Source organism: Notolabrus celidotus, chromosome 22 (assembly GCF_009762535.1).
Source record: "Notolabrus celidotus isolate fNotCel1 chromosome 22, fNotCel1.pri, whole genome shotgun sequence".
NCBI classification, from domain to species: domain Eukaryota; kingdom Metazoa; phylum Chordata; class Actinopteri; order Labriformes; family Labridae; genus Notolabrus; species Notolabrus celidotus.
In genome coordinates, this window is record NC_048293.1 from 3,577,231 (window position 1) to 3,597,168 (window position 19,938).

Below are 19,938 nucleotides of genomic sequence, written 5' to 3' on the forward strand. Positions count from 1 at the left end.
AAGCATACAGGTATTACATTTCAGCCATAGTTTAGGATATAATCTATTTTCATGACACAGTTGAGAAGAAACGCTCTCAAAAGTACAGTGTTACCTCTGGAACCAAAAATAGAAAACATCCCCCTGCATCAGATTTAACAATAGAGTCAGAGAAGTACACAGCAAATCTCAGGGGTCACAGTCACATCCATTATACTAAAAGTCAGTGAACACACATATAGTGCCACCAGCCTTGAAATGTCATCTGCAGCAGCATGAAAAGAAACTTTGCCCGTTAAATTCTTAAAAGAAAACTGAAAGGCAAAAGAAATTTCCTGGATTTCTAACCCCAAACCTCAAAAAAGTAAGAGTACATCAGTCTGAAAAAAAACTTCAATTACAAGCAAAAGGTCTCTATTTAAAATTCTAGTCAAGTATGAAGGCACTCTCAGCAAAACTATTAGAGTACCTTTTGCCTGGAAAAACTTCCACTTCTTTACATTTAAATGATTCACACTGATACATCAATTTGTGAGCAGCATTTTAATGTTGCAGTGAGTTTTAATTACTTTCTATAAATTTTCCAAAGTTTATAAAAATGTTAAGCGGCATGGCTCTCACACAGGTTTGGCTCTCTCATTAGACACACAAGATAAATAAGATATAAGGATACATTAGAGATTTATAGGGAAGCTTTGCTGCATATGTAAATTCATTTCAAAAACTTTTCTTTAATCTTTTCTTTCTGTTAATAATTGGATAGTCTGACCCGGTTTGGTCGTTAAAATGTATTTAAATTACCTTTTGTAAAGCTGAAAGGAGAAATATATCTTATAGAGCTGTTAACTACAACTTGTAGTAATCTGAGAAATTTTAACCATTTTCAGAATATTATTTTTTTGTTAAAAGTACACTCAGGAAATGTTTCCTAAGAAATTAAGTACAAAGTAGAATAAAAACAAAATGATCAAATATGGAATCCTTAAAATTGTAATATAAATCAGAGGATTAGTGCTGCATTAAAGAAGAAAAAATAAAGATAATTAAGATATCTTATAATAATTATTTAATAATAACAAGATATACATTTCCAAGGATAAAGTTGTGCCAGGAAAAACTCTTACATTTACAATTATAGTTGTAATATTAAGAGAATAAAGTCACAAGAGAAAATAAGTTATAAATTTACAAGGAAAGAGTCACTAATAAATGAGAATAAAGTTGTAAGAGAGATAAATATGTACATTTTACGAGGATAAAATCGTAAACAAAAACTTTGAAATTTAAGAATAAAGTCATAATACTATGAGAATAAAGTCATCATCTTAAAGGGATACATTTGTAAATTTACAAGAAAGACGTCATAATAATAACCAGATGAATATTATAACTTTATTCTCCTAATATTATGACTTAATTCTCTTAAAACAAGAATTTTTCGAATAATATTACGACCTCATTCTAATAATTTTTTGACTTCATTTTCAAAATACTTTGTCATAGTAATTCATAAAGCATGTCATATATTGTACTTCTTAGTTAACTGCTCCCAATAACTCCTAGTTTAATATTGTGTTTAGAGTAAAAAAAAAGAAGCAGTTTTTGTTACAGAATCCAATACAACCCAGAGCACCAAATGGGCAAAAGATATGAAGGTCCTCATTATCTTAATCAGCATCAAAAATAAGCAGCACGGATTACTGCATGCTGTGGGCACAGCAGAGTCATAATCCAAAGTAGTTTAGTCACAAATTTTATTTTCATCAATATTAATCTACTCATGTGATGTAATTTCACGCTACATAGCCTATACAGCACGGGCTAATCCCATCGCCTCATCTCTCGGCTGCATGAAAAAACATCTAAGTCAACATTTGATTCTCTGAGAGACCATGAATTGTAAATTTATGCAAATGTAAACTTCATCTTAAATGCATAAGTTTGGGCACAATGCAGAAAAAAAAAGAACCACCCTCTGGCCAGCGGGCGGAGGATAGATGTGAGAGCTGATTCAGAGATGATGGTAGCTTTCACGCAGCAGAACACAGAATCATGTTGATGTATTTACGCTGTGTCTATTTTTCTTGGCGTTGGCTGAGTTGGTTTTCTCCCCCCACTATCAATTACTCAGTGACACTTGCCAGCAGCAAAGGCATACACGCTCAGCTTTGCTATATGGTCGTGACTGGGATATGAAGCAGGGTTTTGTTATGAAATGTGCCATGAGGAATGTCAACGGCTCATATGAGAATGTTGAGATATTTCTGGTGATCCTATTAAGGCTGGGAATGAGCAGAAATCATTAAGCACTTTCTAAAACTGGAATATTACACGATTTCCTCTTGTCTGAGGACAAAAGTGTCTGAATTTTGAATAATTTGATAAATAATTGATCAAATGATTTGAATGTAGCAGTGTGGACCCCTATGGATGTATCTCTGTGGAGGGATTGATTATGGAAATCCTACTGTTTTCAACTGAAATGTAAATGAGTGTGCAGCGTATGAGACAGCAGTATAATATAATGCCTTTCCTATAACGACTACCAGAGCCTGTGCACAAGATTTATACCATCATCCATGTTTCACTGCCAACAGACTTATGAGGACGACTGCGGCTGAACCCGCCCAGAATTTATCACCATTTCCATGTAAGCAAATAATCATGGGTTGACATGTTACCATCATGGCTCTCCATCAGTCATGTAGTGACAGAGAAATGGAAAGATGGCAGCCATAACATGACAAGAACAGACTGTAGATCACCAGCACACTGAGCCATGCTGTGCAGAGAGTTGGGCTTCCCTCGTGAGTGACACACACAGTGGTAATGAATGATTTGCGAGTGGGACTTACACGGTGTGGGTGAGCTCCTGCGGCCTCTCCGCCTGCTCAGGGAACACAGGATGTGGCGGCTCTCCGATGGGGACGCAGCCCAGAGATTTACTGATGGCGTGGCTCAGCTTTTTGGCCGGAGACTTCTGTGATGAAGGAGGAAAAAGAAAAAGGTCTCACCTCTTGGTTTTTTATGCGTCTGCTGCTGTCACTGTACTGGGAAAGTAGAAACCCTTTAAGTGGGTTTCAGAGGTAATTCACTGAACTAGGTCAACAGTATGTTTACAGTGTCAGAAGTGAGCATCAGCAGTAGTTTGTGCAGATTCAGTAAGTGCTCAGATCTGCTACTTCACAGGCAGTTTTGTTGACTGCTTTACAGTCTCAAACTGCAACACAATGAGTCCATTATTCTGCCCCCATGCCATGTAAAGAGAACTTTTCATTTTATTATTTAAATTGTATTTACACTTTATTTAACCAGGATAACCTCAATAAGACTAAACATCTCTTTTACAAGAGTGTCCTTGCCAAACTGAAGTCAGCGGTGTGATTTTTCTGTAATGGTTAAAAATACTTAGCATCAAACATAATTGTTTTACTTTGTGACGAGTTGTTTTCACCTGAAATTTCAAACGGCCATGAGTTTCCTCTGCAATGTTTTCATTACTCAAGTTTGAAACTACAGTCACTGAAATAGACGGTCATCATTCAGAACAGGGTTAAGACACCAGAACATTTCTTAATGTTGAAGTCTGATGTGAAACATGAATTCTGGTCTTGTTGAGCTGCATACCATCACTGATTACATCACATTTATTCAGTCTCACTTCATTTATATGAATAGTAAAATATCAGGGGCGTGTCCAGACCTTTTTGATTGGGGCCGCCAAACCTGGGCAATGACATAGGCAGGGGTGTCCAGTTTATGAGTGTACGCTCACACACAAACACACACAAAATTGACCTTTTCTTTCTTCACATTCTTCCCTAACAGCTATCATTATAGTATCATACAGTTATATATGTCTGTTTCATACCATGTTTGACTATGAAAGAAACACAACAGAGTTAGGACACATGAATCTTCTTAGCTTCATTTATGAAGGGCTCAAAACTGAGAAGTTTGTCCAAAGTTACAATAACAGGCTCTAATAGAAGAAAGTCTGCTACATTTAAATACAAATAAAGCCACTGCCAGCCTGTTAAAACACAGCTCAAAGAGTTGATCTTAACATCCCATGTACTGCCTCTGACAAGGCAAAGTGTTTAGGATTTTTGGGTGGCATCTGGGATGGCCAATCAGATTTGGCAGTGGCAGTGGCACCATTGGCCATCCCTTTGGATAAGCGCCTTTTTTGAATCACAACCTACATTCTCAAAATGATCTTGGAATTGAAAGAAACAAATACAATTTAAAAAACTGGACATCACTTCCTTGATGAAGGGAGAGTTTGTTGTTGAATGTTGCATTGAAATGCAATGGTCATAGCTTGGTGTACCTTGGTGTATCTAAGCTGGCGTCTGAGCACTGCTTCATGTGAGCTGTGTCTGAAATGGTAGAATAAGCTATGTCTGATTGAGTGGCAAAATAAGACCTATCACAACCATTTCGTGTAATTATTATTCATGTAACATAATTTATTTTAGAGATAAAGATGCGTCTTTATCAATCTGTTCATCATGAAGTAAAAAGGAAAAGACTTGAAAATGGTCTTGCCAGCCAGCTGATCAGAGTAGTGGTCATGTGAAATGCTGCAAAATCCATAATCAGTGTTTAAATCAGTGTAAGAAAACCAAGAAATATTATCAACAACGCCACAAAGATGTCCCTGAGGCACCTTATTTAAATCATTTCTCTTAAAATTGGGAGAACATCAGATAAGATCCATGATGAATTTCATAAATATATTTGTATATTACAGACACTGTTTAGTGTTTCCTGCACTCTGGTGTTACAGAGGGTGTGGGTTTGAATCTGATTTGGGATCCACTGTCTATAAGTGGATGGACTTTGTTTTGATGTATTACATAATGATCAGGCAACACAGCAAATTCAATGAATACATTTTAATTTACCAAAAGGATTGAAACCCTGTTAACTCCCTCTAGTGTTGCTTTAAGAGGACAGGAAATGTAGAGAGTGTCTGAACGCTCAGTGACAATGTAAAATCATTCCCTCTCTCAGGGAGTTATTGACGTTTAGATTGTCTCAAAAAGAGAACAACACAGTATGAAATTAAGAGTGATCAGGGCTTTGTCTTACCCATGATGAGTGCTCCTTCATCTGGTGCTGGTTGCTATGGGGACCATTGGCATGGCCACGCCAGAAGCAGCTCTGACAGAGCTGGTAGCCATGACACTGCTGGCACCGATACCTGAAACCCATCATGCTCTCGCTCCGGCAATATGAACATTCCACCGGATGGAAGACTGAGCGGTGACAAAAAATAAAAAGAGAGAATTTTCAGTCAGAGCTGAGCTGACATCTAAACTTACAAAGTTACTGAAGACAAACTCTGAATGTTAGTTTTATGGCAGGAACTCCCAACCTACCCTGCAGCCAGAACTTGAAAGTAACAAGGTACTATATATTTGCCTTTTTAAGAACTGTGCTGAAGTTTCTTTACTCAGATTTTACCTGAGGTTATTCTTTTGATGATACTTGTGTTTTATTCAAATACAACCTGAAGGAACATATTGTACATTTAAGTCTCTGCAGTGAGGTGAAGACGTCATGTGGGCATTTTTGTCAAACTGCTGATGTAGTGACAGCAATGTGACGAGATAATATAGTCATAACATATTATAATATCTACACAAGTTCTCAGTTGTACCTTCTCACAAAAAACAGTTGAGTGTCTTGTCCCAGTTCAGATGAATATCAGTTCATGGCTAGCAAACTGCTCAAATGATCAAATACCTCACAATGAAGAGGATCTAGAGATGTGCACGTTCAGCCGACTAAACAAACTGAATTTTAAGTGGGTTGAAAAAATCACTGATACTCCTGTGGGCCTGAAATCCCGGTCATAAGCTGTCTAAACAGGAAAGCAGTCACCCGCCACTAGTCTGGTCTGTAGCTCCGGTTAGCAGTGTCTGATATAACGCTATAATGCTCTACTATCAGATGTGAACACAGTACAGATGATAGAGAGGAAGTTGTGTGTAGGCTGTATCTGGTTAAACTGGCATATAGCTACTCCACTGGAGTAATGTGTAACCAGCACAAGCCTGTGGACGTTAACCTACAAAGAGGGCCAAAGCAGCTTTGTTTGTAGCTTTTTTCTGTTCTTGTTGTTTCATGTATATTTTGTATGTTATGTTTGTTTTATGCGGACCCCAGGAAGAGTAGCTGCTGCGTTAGTGGCAGCTAATAGGGATCTGAATAAAGGAATACAGGAAGGCTGGTGGTGCTAGCTCTGCTAATGTTAGACACACTTGACAAACTGATTTGATTGTTTACCTGCAGACTTTCTGATCCTGTGTTTAGCCGTGTGCTCAATTTTGACTGTTTTTGGGATAAGCAGTCAAGATAACGGATGGATGGATGGATAGTCTGTTTGCAAGTACTTCAATTTCTGTTTAAACAACTAGGAAATTAGCCGCTCCAGAACATCCCCAGTGTGTAAAGGGTACATTGGTTTTCTGATTCTCCCTTGCAGTTAAATTCACTTTTGTAATTTAATGGTTACTGGCATACAAAAATTCATCACCATAAAATAAACCAAGACTGAAACACTCCAACCTCAGACACATCTCTATTTCTGTTCGAGAGAGCTTTTTGTGTGGACATATTTTGGGCCAAATCAAAAATGTTTTCTTCTTTCAAATAAGCCAGGCCGCTCTTTCCACAAACCACTATCAGCTAGAAGTACCTAGTTTGTGGTATATATTACTTAAGTTTGAAAAAAACATTTCTGAGGGATATAATTAGAAATATGCAATGGGGAAGTTTAATGTGGTAGCACAGTACAAGTGGGGAGTCCATATCCTACCATTTTCAACATTAGCAAGTCGGTGCATGAGCGGTAACCACACGAGGCATTGAGGGGGAGGATCAGCCATCAGCACATCCAAAAACGTGTTCAGCATGATCTTCTTCTAGATTCAAACACATAGAAACAAACAGGACATCAATTATAGAGAATTATCTGAAGAAAGAGAAGAAGAAAAAAAGACAGTACGGGTTGTTCAGTATTCTCCTCATACCTGCTGAGGGAAGCATGTCCGCACCGAATGCTCCGTGTAACCGAAAGAAGGGCCCTCGAACACGGCTGTGGGCAGCTTCAGCACCTCTCGCAGAAACTGATCAAACTTTGCAAACATCATGACTCCACTTGAGTCGGAGATCTGCGAGAAAATATCTGAGACAGCAAATGTCAGACTTAATATTCATAGCAGAAACAGAGTGCAAAGTGGGCTTTTGACATTTCTGTGACTGCATATTATTGATCCCCAGACAGTCTGTGCACTCAGCAGAAAGGTAAAATATGCACAGTTTGAACAGAGTTATTTCTGCAAACATGTTCCAACAGCGCCCCTGTGTGTTCAACCTGAGTAACTACAAGAAGATAGGCCCTGTCCTAGAATACCCTGGAATTGCAATTAGCAATGACATCAGACTACATAAAGCCAGGAGAATGATTAAAGCTCATTTTAAAATAGAGCAGTTAACATACACTACCAGTCAAAAGTTTGGAAACACCAAACTCATTCAAGGGTTTGTATTTATTGTAATGATTGTAAACACTGTAGATTAATACTGAAGACATCAACACTATGAAAGAACATATATGGAATTATTGAATGAACAAAAAAGTGTTAAACAAAGCAGAATCTGTTTTATATTTTAGATTCTGTAAAGTAGCCCCCTTTTTCCTTCATGACAGCTTTGCACACTCTTGGTATTCTCTCAGTCTGCTTCATGAAGTGGTCTCCTGGAATGGTTTCTAATTAACATGAACCTTGTCAAGAGTTCATTTGTAGAATGACTTGCCTTCTTAATGTGTTTGAGACCATCAGTTGTGTTGTTCAGAGGTAGGGTTAGCACACAATGGATAGCCCTATTTGACTACTGTTGTAATCCAGATTATGGTAAAACCAGATTATTTCATAGTTTTGATGTCTTCAGTGTTAAACTACAATAGATAAAAAACATTGAATGAGAAGGTGTGTTCAAACTTTTGACTGGTTGTGTATATGTTTCTTTACATGGTGTGTTCAAGGTGCTCTGAAATGTACTTACAGCGTAATTTGTCCACTATTTTCCCTCCACACATTGTTGCCAGCATGGCCCTCATTGAGAAAACCGTCATCTTCCCGTGGCTCTCACTGCAAGTACAAACAAATTGGACATTTCATCTGTTCATTTAAGTGTGAATTTAGAAATGATATCATAGTTTTAAAATTGGTCACTCCTCTGTCTTGAAAGACCATTAGCTTTTGGTTGTTAATGTTAACTGAGTCAGTTGGCTTACTTTTTAAACTGTCTATACTGGCACTGCTGCACTGTAAGCCTGTGTTTTACTGGATAATCTTGAAGCATCTTGAGGTCACAGTGGCAGCTGTTCAGATCATAGTATGCATAAAACATGGATGTAGTCTCAGTGACGTCACTAATTGGTTTCTGAAGAAGCATTACGAAGCCCAAAGATGGCGTCTGCCATATTGGAAATGTTGACACTAACTAACTTCATCTAATTACAAACAGGTAAAGAGGTGGACCTGAGGGTTGAATAACAAACTTTCATGTTCATAATGTCATGTCAGATCATTTCATTTTAACAAACTACTCTTCACAAATGTTTGTATTATGTAGACATATAGATGTATGATATTTTTAAAATAATAAAAGTCTCTTATGACTGTGCAGCTGAGATGATGAGGCAGGTACGACCATGTCTTGACAAACATTGTATTTCTAAGACTTTTGGAAATATGTCCAGACACATAAAGAAGTTGTAGCTGCTGGTCTGCACATCACAGAAGACTGGATCATCTCTTTGTCCTAAGTCCGCACTCTAAGAGCACTTCTGATTTTGTCTTTCTTGTTGTTGTTGAGTTTTAATTTAACCGAACAAAAACATTTCATCATAATCAATATAAGAACCATTTGACACGCAACATTTGAATCATTCAGTGCGTTTGTCATGTCGCATCCAGAGTATGAAATGTTAAAAATCATGGACTAATCCTTAAATCTCAGATTAACTTGGTGTTTCCAGGTCATTATAAAGCTGACTCAAGACTCCTTAAATCTTACTAACTTGCCATCAGAGAGCCGCTCTTTCATTCCACATTCATTCAGCTCCTGCTCCCGAGCAGAGGTAACACAGTACATGAAAGCTCTTCTGCATATAATTCACTTTGGACCTCGGGGACAGATAGCGAAACTGCTTCCTGGGATCGCAGGCGGTCATTTCCACAAAGTTTCCCACAGATACAGCAGCAGGAGTAATAACAGAGCCAGACCGGAGTGGCCTTACAGATAAAAGTAAACCAATTGAACGGGTCAATGAATGGGCAGGGCAAGCAGCCAATCAATGGGAGCACACAAGGTACAATAATGAGAGAGAGCTTCACGGTCAATAATAAACCTCTGTACTCCAGGAAGCACAGTGTGAGAGGCCTTGAGCTCAGAGCAGACAGTAAGAGGCGGGATATATGGGGAATCATCCCTGGAGACACTTCTCTATCTGCTGTGCTACAGAGAGCAGCACATCTGTATTTATATAACATTAGGCAGCTTGTTGACAAGATATTTAAATCTCAAAATCTAGATTTATTGATTGTTTGTTAAATAGAGAACATTTAGGAGACTCATGTGATGTGCTGGGTAAGTTTTCTTGGAATCCAGGGACTCATGATATTTCTCTAGCTTAATCTAATATCTGAAATTGCACTAAATTTCAGTCCTCCAAAATAGGACAGTAAGTTTATGTTTAGATTTCATAAAACAAATAAAATATTTGGAGAAAAAACCCCACAAATGTTTAAAATATATTGTTTGAAAAATCAACATAATCAAAACTTTCCATAGAGTTTATTTTTTCAGTTTTCTGCTAAATTAAAAATAATTGAAATGTAATTTATTTTTAACAGACTAGTTAGCATCTAGAAAAATGTTGACATTATATAGTTGTACATTAAATAACTTATTAAAGCTACACTTCTCAGAGCTGAAAACTCAGATATAAATCAGTATGATAAGAACTAGAGATGTGTGCTTTTAACTGAGTAAACAATTCAACGTCATTCCCTATACTAGCACCTGTCCCTTACCTATCGTAAGTGGCCACCATGAAGTTGAGCAGCAGCCCTATGGACTGGTCCACATTGATCTGGTGTGTGGTGGGCAGCCGCTTGTTGAGCTGGTAGTAGATGGAAGACAGGATCGTCTCCAGCCGCGACACATTGATCTCAGCATTGTGGTCCAATGTGTTGAGCCCGTTGTCACGAAACGCTTCGATCATGTTCCAGACGTCCACCAGATGAACTATGAGAGGAGGGCAAACAGACAGGAAGTGATCGATTAAGTCTGATTCAGGTAGGGACAAATGTTTCCACTGATTAGTCATCGTCATAGCAGTTTGAAAGGAGGGATAGTCTTTAAGACTCTAAATACGCTTACGGTTGCATCTCTTCTGCACAAACCGGAGTTTGCAGGCAGTCCTGTAGGTCGACAGTCTGATTACATCAAAGTTTTGAGCTCCTGAAAAACAAAAGCATAAATAAATCCCACCTCCAGTTCAGTTATTTCTTAAAAGAAACTCTTTTCAAACACAATAGGGCTCATTTTAGTAATATTTTGACACTATTTCTGTCTCCGTGTGGGAGGAATGATACTGTATGTGTGAAGGACCACGTATCTCCTGCGCAACTTGGAGACAGTCAGAGAACAACACGAGCTATGAATAGTGAAGAGATATTTCTCTCAGTCGCTCCACTCACTCATTTCCATGAAGAGCTGTCTCTTCTCCACCATGGCCTTGCCTCGTTTACTGCCTTCCTCGATCATCCTGCGGCACATCAGACAGCAGAGCATGCAGTGCTTACTGCTCAGACAGAAGCATGTCCATAAATGTAACACACAGCATTTTTCACTGTCAAAAATCAAGCACATACTCTGCAAATGAAGATGAGTTAAATATATTTATTACAGGTGAAATCAAAGAAAATATCGTCGACTTTAATTAACAGTTTTTTATGGTAAGAGTAAAAATAAATCTCATAATTGAATGTCTTAAAAACAAAGAGGATCTCTGTTCATACACATCTTTCCTCTGCCACATGCTCAGCTCATGTGAACTACTGAACTATGTTTCACCCAAAAGAAACAGCATGTTCTTTCATCGTTATTTACCCTGTACACAAAGGGATTAGTCATCACACCAGCAAATAACTTCATTGCATAATATACAGATTATAAGGTTTTGGTTGACTTCCTATAAGATAATGACACCTCTTGAAGAGATAAAATTAACATTTTTTTGAGCTGTACTATAAAACGTTGCTTTAATTTGATGAAATAGCTTAAAAATCCAACAAAACTTCCAGTTAGCTGCATTTAATTTGCTTGTACAAACACTTAAAATGTTAAAAATGTGGAATTCAGTTAAAGATACTAAAAGGATAGAAAGATAAATTATCACGAATTTTAAAAGCCACCAACTCCGCCTTTAGCAGAGTGTCATAGGAAGCAAGTAGCTCTGAGAGTACTCAGTGACAAAGTGGAAATGTAATGTTGACATAAATATTTGTTTTTGTTTAACGGATTGGTCTAGCATATTGAGAATATGTGCCTATCCATTTTTTAATAAGAAGACAGACCCCACTCTCATGTCTGTACCATAGACTCTATAAATAATGGACGTAGTATCCGTGACGTCATCCATCTGTTTCTGAAGCGCTGTTTTTTTTTTTTTTTTTTTTTTTTTTTTTTTTTGGGGCATTTTGGCCTTTAATGTACAGGACAGCTGAAGAGAGACAGGAAATGTGGGGAGTAGAGAGTGGGGGAAGACATGCAGTAAATGGTCAACCAGCCGGGAATCGAACTAGCGACTTCTGCAACGAGGACTATAGCCTCTAAACATGGGGCGCTTAGACCGCTAGGCCACCAGCGCCCCTGAAGCGCTGTTTTGAGGCCAATCGTCTGCGGCAGACATATTGCTGCTGTTGAGCGAGTGTGACGTAAAGAGGCGGGCTTTGAGCCTCCTAGCCAACAGCTACAGTGTTCCCGCCTGTCAATCAAGTCAGCTGTGCCTCTCATTGGAAGACTCGTAATCTTAATATCTTCGAAATTGCCACGTTAGACAAAAAAATTCACCCCCCGTACAGTGTGTGCCGATCGAGAAATGAACTATCCAGACTACACTGGTCTTTTGTACCAGACTGTAAACATGTTTATTTCTGCTGTAATGATCGTCTTCTTTGAATTGGTGTGTATGTGGTTTCCTGTACTTCCAGAGCCAGCCTCAAGCGGATCCTCGATGAACTGCAGTTTTTGGCACTTCCGCATTGGACGCATATTTTTAGACCGGAGGTTGCCGCTTGGTCTGTACACTAAACTTTAGCCTGTAGCTAGTTAGCTTTACTTATCTCCAGTTAGAGACAGAGGAAAACAGCTAGCGAGCTTACTCTGTACAAGTGTAACAAAATCTAAACTAGCAACATTTAGTTTTTGTTTTTAGAAATTGGTGTGCAAGGCTAAGCTAATTGGAAAGGAGCACAAAAGGCTGGTTAGCTTAACTCACTAGGAATAATGGAAACAATCATACAGCTAGCCTGGCTCTGTTCAAATATATCTGATAGTACCATTCAAGCTAGCTAAATGCTGGATTAATGTCAGGCCAGTTTTGTGGAAACCTAGCTAATTGGAGAGAGAACTGGGCTAGCTTAATTTAGCATAAATAATGGTGACAGGAGGGTTCAGCTAGCCTGGTTCTGGGGACAACACTCAGCGCCACTAAAGCTAACAATATAACAAGTATAACAACTGTACAAAAACTAAAACAGTAAAATAACAGATTGGAGTTTACAGGGTGGTTATGTAATGGTTACTTCTTCCAATGTTCCAAGCTAAGCTAACTGATAAAGGGACACAAACAGGGCCTTTCTGAAAATGTCAAACTCTTCCTTTGAAGTGCTTTGAGAATCTGTACGTAGTGTTAAACAACTTTACAAAGACTTTCTCTTAAGAGTGCAGATATCAGTTGCTGTTTTTAAGCACAACATAAAACACAATCATCTTTTGACACCAAAGAATCTGTTGAACAATTGGAAGTTTAGCTTCTGTGCTGGCACCTGATTCAACTTCAGTGTTTGTTGTGATTTCAAAAAGGACTCATTGTTCCTATCCGCCTGTTGTTTCATCATAAACCTTGACAGTCCTCCCTTTGAACAGCACAGGTTTCCTTTTTTCTTCCTTCTACTACAAGAGTTATCAAGCCTTTTAGTGTGATTATACAAGTCATTTCTTCAGAGAGGGTGTCATTTTAATTTCTAACTGTTATCTTCAATTACTCTTTGTCTGTAGGCTAGTATTAACCTGTGTTCCTATGAAGTGTCAATGTATTAGTGACATGAATCTGCAGTGTAATTAAATGACAGACAGTGTAATTTACTGGACAGATGCTTTGTATTGTACTACATTAATGATGAAATTTATTTTGCATATTTTCATTTCTTTTTCTTTTTTGTGAATTGAAAGTATTTACCTTTCCTGGGCTGAGTGTCAAACAAAGTGGAGCCTTAAACGTCGACCCTGTGAAGGAACAACACATTAAAGGAGTTAGTGAGGATGCCTTTCTTCTTCACAGAGATAAGCTTTTCCTCGCTGACAAAATGTAGTTGACTTTTAAATAAGTAATTAACACCCTCCCCCCCTCTCTCTTTCCTTCAAGGACTTCATTAACTCTCAATTTGTGCTTTTGTTTCCCCTCCCTCTCTTCCTGTAGAGATATCGGTGAGCTGGCTGGGGAAAACACTCCAGCACCCGTGGTCTGTGCAAATGATAATTCTCCATGACATCGCGCTCAGCAGTGACTGCATCCTGTGGGCTAATGACACCGGCCGAGCTGCAGAGGAACCACTTAATGATGACGGACATGGAGCACGGTACAGCTGGCCAATGAGGGAGAAGCTCTGGGTGCACCAGACGGCCTCAAACAGAGAGACCCAAAATATGACAGGATCACATGCATGTTCAAGGTGCGTTCACTGACAGTGTGTGGGTGGAGGGATCAGCTGACCAGCAGACCGTGAGCAAAAAAAACAAGGGTCTTGTAACCTTCAGGAAGTCAATGCAGGGAGGATTCCTCTATTTCTTGTTCTGTTGTGCTGGAAGTCTTGTTTTACAGACACTCTTCTTCTCACAGCTTTCACTGCTTTCATGGCAGAACACCTTTCTAGTGACTATCTTGTTTCTGTGCCTTGTGTTGTCTGCTTCTTACTGTTGGTCAGATGCATCTGCATGGGTCTTTGAAAGGACCCAGTCAACTCAAATGCGTTGGTATTCAATTAAAGCATTATTGTATCTCTGATTTAAAACAGTGGGTACTTGTTCAGGGTTAAAATTAAGGCCTGAATTTCAGTTACAGAGTGTCTCTACTACGCATGCCACTTCAAAAATCTGTGTATGATTCTTTAAAAGGGTACACACAAAAACTCATTGATACCTGATGGTAAAGTGAGTATTTGTGTTATGAAGAATGAATCCTTGACTATTCTTTATTTTGGAATCACTTCTTAATAATAGTATCTATTAAAGCTCCTGTGGGGAACTTTCAGCATGTGGTGACTTTGGTGCCCCCTGTGGACAAAGCAGTACATGTCATCACTGCTGATTTTGTCCTGTGCATGTGTAAGCAGCGTTTTTATAAACAAAATAAATCTAATCTTACTTTCTTAAAACTGTCAGAGGAATAACTCGTAGATTTATACTTGCTGTAGTAAATGTATTTTTTAAAAAGGCTGCATCTTCAAAAGAGCTGTAGGACTTCTCATCTGACACCTACCCTGCAGCAGTTTTGAGGCATTACAAATAACAATACAGAAGTAGTCTATCTCTACTATCATGGTCTATTTTGTTTGAGTGATCATAAAGTTGCATTAATATTAATTCTGGTTGATTTCAAAACCTAAAAACAACACAGGTGCTTTAAAATAAGAAGAACCTGTTTGTGATGGTGGCACATCAACTGCAATGTTTAGTTATTCTGATGGTGCTAATTGAATTCCCTGTCAACAACCAAAAATGACATTTTTCATCAAATTGTATATATTTCCTTTAAATCATTCATCCTTCAAATGCCCAAACAAAACATTTAAATGTAACACCAATCACTAGAGCTGGAACATGGCAAACATATCCGGGTTGCAGCTTAACAAATGTAAAAATGTAATGCTTATTTTTGAACGACCTATGACTTCAAACTGGATGTATTTGGGGTTTTGGTGGATGTTAGGATTTAACAAGATGACTGCGGACATCACTCTTTGTTCTAAGATGTTAGACGAGGTATTTTCATTGAACAAAACAATCTGAGGATAAATCAGAGATGAACATTTTGAAACTGCAATATATCAAAAAGAGAAAGATGGAAAATCCTCTGACTGGAGGGGCCGGGATATGAAGATATTCAGCATGTTTGCCTGATTATTTTTACATTTGATTCATACATTTTTAAAGCAGTTGCCATATGTTTGTTCTTTCTGAGTGGCTTATTGATCACCTGACCAGCTGTTTCACCTGATTTCACATTCATCAAATAACGTAGCATTCTAAGACGACAGCTGACCACTCAGTACTCATGGAGACAGTTATTGAATTACTCTGATAAAGCAAATTATGACAGAAACACGGTCGGGACAGTCAGTGATGGAGCCTGAAGACACTTGATCAAACTCATTACATATTGCATTTGCTCCTAAACGGGGCAACACGCACTTCATGTATGCAAAGATGAAGCGTTGATATGTTAGAGAAGCTTTGCTGTATTTGAGAGAGAGAACATTTTTCAGTGGGAAACCAAACAGACCTATGTCAGCAAAATACCACAATGGTTCATTGTAAATATTCAGCCTATGAAGTAACTGCAGAGATTCATGAGTAGGCAACTCAGGCCTTGCATTGGCAGCAGTGTTTGGAAAAATGGAAGCAGTGCATGGCAGGGGATGACAGTTTGATACATGGGCTGATTATTTCATGGAAGATAAGTTCGCAGATACAAGTTCTTCAGAGATGAAATGAATTCACAGAGCAGAATCACAGAGCTGCTATCTGAATTCATTGGTGTTTATGTCCATTGCATCCACTAATTTTCACACAATAATGAAAATGAAAGTCTAATGTTGATGCCATCCCTCTTGTTACAGTTAGACCGTGTATTTATCATTACAGGCCCTCAGAGGTGCAGAACTGTAACCGCACCTTCAGCTTGGAGGTAATGACAACATCCTTTGAAGCGAGTCAACATTAGGACTGTGTTACTGCAGTGCCTCCTCTCCGCTGATATCATTCACTTCTCGGTTTCTCCCAGCCTCATTTCTCACCCTGAGCCATCCTGCAACACTTCAATATCCACTCCTGAAGCGACGGCAGCACACAAAAGCAGCCATATTGCAGTTTAACTGCCTATTTACCTTATTTCCGCACTGGGAAGGCTGTGTCGTGATGACCATAACATTTTGGAAAAGGAACAATGGCAATCCAGCATCTTTTCATTTCTCACTTGTTTCATGAGCCGAGCGACGGACAGAGCGGAGAGCTGGCCTCTAACGGACAAAATCACGCAGGTTGCGTTTACAGCATCACCATCATCATCATCATCATCATCATCGCAGCAGCAGCAGCAGCAGCAGCATCAGATGAGGAGGATAAGTGGTCCAGGGCGAATAAGGAGGATATTTCCTCCGTGATTCACCGCCGCACTCTCACCTTTGATGAATCCACGCGCGTGTCCGCCGACGTTACAGCTGTCCGAGCGATGAGGAAGAGCTCCGATGATCCATGCTCATGTTTAAACCTCCTCTCCTGTTTCATCCGACTTCAGTCTTGACAACTGCGGTTGTAGCCGCACACAGAAACGTACGAGCGCCTCGCTCCGCGCGGCATCATCAGCGACCCAGCGGCAGAGGACGGCAGAGCAGAGCAGAGCGCGAGCAGGCACGGAGATGCCATGCGCGAACACCTACTATACTTTACGCATGTGCGCACGCACGCTGGTTAAAGGCGCACGACTACTATAGCTGTTTCTGAATTATGAGCCTCACCAAAGAGAGGACAAAAACAGAGAACATGTATCCTAGAGGGCCATTCAGAAACTCGGACTTACATTTTCACACATTTAGAGGCATCAAGAGAGGCAGATTAAACACTGAATGATTGAACATCAGAGCAGCAGAGGCAGAGAAATCCTGAATCCAGGAGCTCCAAAAACACCTTGTCCTACATTTCCCAAAATGCAACACAGTAGCATCTGTTTGGGAGAGTTCCTCGTTCTGAATTCTCGTTTCAGCTATTTTCTAAATGCATAATGTTAAATGATTTAGAATTCAAAACCTACTAAATGTATTATTTTTAACACAAAGAAACACATTTAGTCCATTAATTTGACACCTTGGATAACCAATAACACCTCAAAATGTATGCCACTGAGAAGATATTTGAAAGTCTTTCATACACCTCCATTTACAACCTTTATTCTGTGTAAATTGTCAATAAAAACATAGTTTGAAGGTTTGTAAAATAGTTAAGAAAAGGGGGGGGGGGGGGGGGGGGGGGACACAACAAAACATGAAAATGTTGTGTAAAGCCACTAATATTAAAATAAAAAAATCAAATAACACTTGGAGGAACCTCTCCTCACTAATCACGTTTATTTGCAACTGGCAAATGACTGTGTATAAAAAGGGCATTCCAGAGAGGATGAGTCTCTCAGGAATAAAGATGTGAAGAGGTTCACCCCTCGGACAGACTCCACGAGCGAATAGTTGAACAGTTTTGGAATAATGTTCCATCGTCAGGCCTTAAGGCAGCACTACAGTAAAAACAGAAATGACTCTGTAGTGGAAATCACTGCATTGGCTCAAAATCACTTACAACAACCACTGTATGTGAACAGTTTGTCTCAGCATCCACAAATGCAGGTTTAAACTATACCGTGCATATTCAAACATGATCAGGAGACACTGATGGGGACCAAAACATTAGCTAGCAGATCTGTCAGATTCCCCAACTAGGACCCCATATCACCCCGTCACTGCTTTTTCATCACCAACGTCTTTCCAACCCCCATCCCACCACCAAAGAAGACATAAAAGAACAAACTTAAAGTGACCTGTACACCCACTTATGTGAGAAAAGCAACAATAAACACATACAATTTTGTTTTTCGTTGTTTATTCATAATAGTCTATAACTTTTGATAAAATACACTTTGTTTACAAGTGCTGATTACTATATTACATTCACCCAGAGTTTAAATGGAGATGAAATGATACAGACATGTTAAACAAATTCCCCTAGTGATAATTGTGACATTTCAAAATATTGGTGATTGCCCATGACACTTTACCCCTCCAAAAGAACTTCTCCTCTGAATGCACACACAACAGGTAACTTGAGTGACAGTGGGGGGACTGCTGCATGTTTCAGTCATTATTAACAAAGATTTCAGCTGCCTTTTAGGTGGATGAGGGTTTTTTTGTCAATTGTTTTGCAGTGCAATCCAGTCCCCAACTCTGCACGAGTAAATGTCCAAAAACATCACATTCAACTAGAAAAAGACCTACGTATTCATGGGGATTCATTTAATGAAATAATTCAGATACTGGTTTACCAGATTTAGTGAAAGAACTAAACTAAATTTGTGATCCTAGTCATACAATCTTAAAACCAATTCCACAAGACAACCCCCTGTTTAATATCAAATACATTTAAAAATGGAATTTAATCCATTGACCTAAAAATGGTGCTTTAAAAAATATCTTTTAGTTGTTCTAAGGTAATGACACAAATGTAGACAGCTAGAAAGGAAACACATATTAGACAACATCGCTATGAAAAATACAGACCAACAGATCCATTGAAAATCCGTGGGCCTTACAGAATATTGTTACCTGGGCAATTTGATTTATAAAAAGTCAAGTTATTCTCTGTACGTCAGCCTGTCCAGTTTAAACAAACGTAAAGGAAAAACGGACAGCCAATATATTATCATAGTAAATACCCTGTTGATTTTCAAAAACAATTAGCAAATAGATTTTTATATTAAAATATATTAATTAAAATATATTACTTTGATTAACTAGTCAGACAATAAAAAGTTTGGATTATTTTTCATAAAAGGTGACTTTGGCATGTTACCTTTGAAGTAATTGCTGTAAAACAGGCCTGTTCTGCACCTTCAGGAGATTTCAAAATGATGCGTCGTAATTTTCAATTAGCATGAACACCTGGAAATGTTGCAGAGGTAACGCTTCACACTGGCTTCTGCACATTAATCTGTGGTATAGTAAGCACTGACCATATGCACAGAATGAGCTGATTCAACCCTGCATACATTGTTGTACATTAAATTAACATCAGACAGTTTTATTTTGCACTTCTGACACCTCAATGAAATTTAGATTCATTTTTCTGAATCTCTTGAAAAAAAGCCATTTTAAAGTCAAGTGTTACATCTGCAAATAATCGGTGTCATATTGTACCTCCAAATCATTTTGTTAAACTGAAGCGTGACATGCTCAATCACTCCATGATCAAGCATTTAGCGTTTTAGCACAACTTACTGCTCTCTACTTTCTCTCCACAGTCAAAGTAATAGTAAGAAACAGCTGGATATGCTCTAGCAAGGTGTGCTGCACAAATAAAATAAATTTCTACATCTAGAAAGAGACCGTAAATGAGCAAATATTTACAAATACAAAACAAAGTGTATCTCCATTTTCTCCCCTTGCCTTGAGTGTTTTTTTCGTTTGCCACTGCTGATCGATCTGTACAGACATACAGTAAATGTGTGAGAAAACACACCTCACGGGAGAATATATGTACAGACTGGCTTTTGGTGGAGAAAATACAGCTTCACACGGTAGGAAGTGAGTCTCCTCCTGGAATGAAAAAGAT

The 19,938-nt window shown here is 38.7% G+C and overlaps 1 protein-coding gene and 1 long non-coding RNA gene across 19 annotated transcripts in view; one reads left to right on the top strand and one right to left on the bottom strand.

Annotated features, from left to right (window-relative positions):
* dtnbb (dystrobrevin, beta b) overlaps positions 1-17,004 on the bottom strand; it is a 41,590-nt gene extending 24,586 nt beyond the window's left edge. For 2 of the 7 annotated variants that reach the window (XM_034674451.1, XM_034674450.1), the window contains exons 1-10: positions 16,750-16,958; positions 13,529-13,575; positions 10,764-10,831; positions 10,444-10,524; positions 10,095-10,308; positions 8,059-8,144; positions 7,023-7,177; positions 6,809-6,914; positions 5,077-5,243; positions 2,835-2,959 (exon numbers count right to left, since the gene is read on the bottom strand). In XM_034674451.1, the coding sequence (XP_034530342.1) occupies positions 2,835-2,959; positions 5,077-5,243; positions 6,809-6,914; positions 7,023-7,177; positions 8,059-8,144; positions 10,095-10,308; positions 10,444-10,524; positions 10,764-10,830 (1,001 nt within the window). In that variant the 5' untranslated portion in view covers position 10,831; positions 13,529-13,575; positions 16,750-16,958. Of the gene's footprint in view, positions 1-2,834; positions 2,960-5,076; positions 5,244-6,808; positions 6,915-7,022; positions 7,178-8,058; positions 8,145-10,094; positions 10,309-10,443; positions 10,525-10,763; positions 10,832-13,528; positions 13,576-16,749 lie in introns of all 7 variants that reach the window. The other 5 variants (XM_034674448.1, XM_034674449.1, XM_034674447.1 and 2 more) reach the window with 5 other exon arrangements.
* Positions 1-19,938, top strand: part of LOC117805865 — a 128,392-nt gene that overhangs the window by 89,712 nt on the left and 18,742 nt on the right. For 7 of the 12 annotated variants that reach the window (XR_004629540.1, XR_004629538.1, XR_004629544.1 and 4 more), the window contains one exon: positions 13,769-14,877. The exons of 1 other annotated variant lie outside the window; for it this stretch is intronic. This is a non-coding gene — a long non-coding RNA (uncharacterized LOC117805865). Of the gene's footprint in view, positions 1-13,521; positions 13,658-13,768; positions 14,878-16,212; positions 17,508-19,938 lie in introns of those variants that run through there. 4 more of the 12 variants (XR_004629541.1, XR_004629542.1, XR_004629543.1 and 1 more) reach the window with 3 other exon arrangements.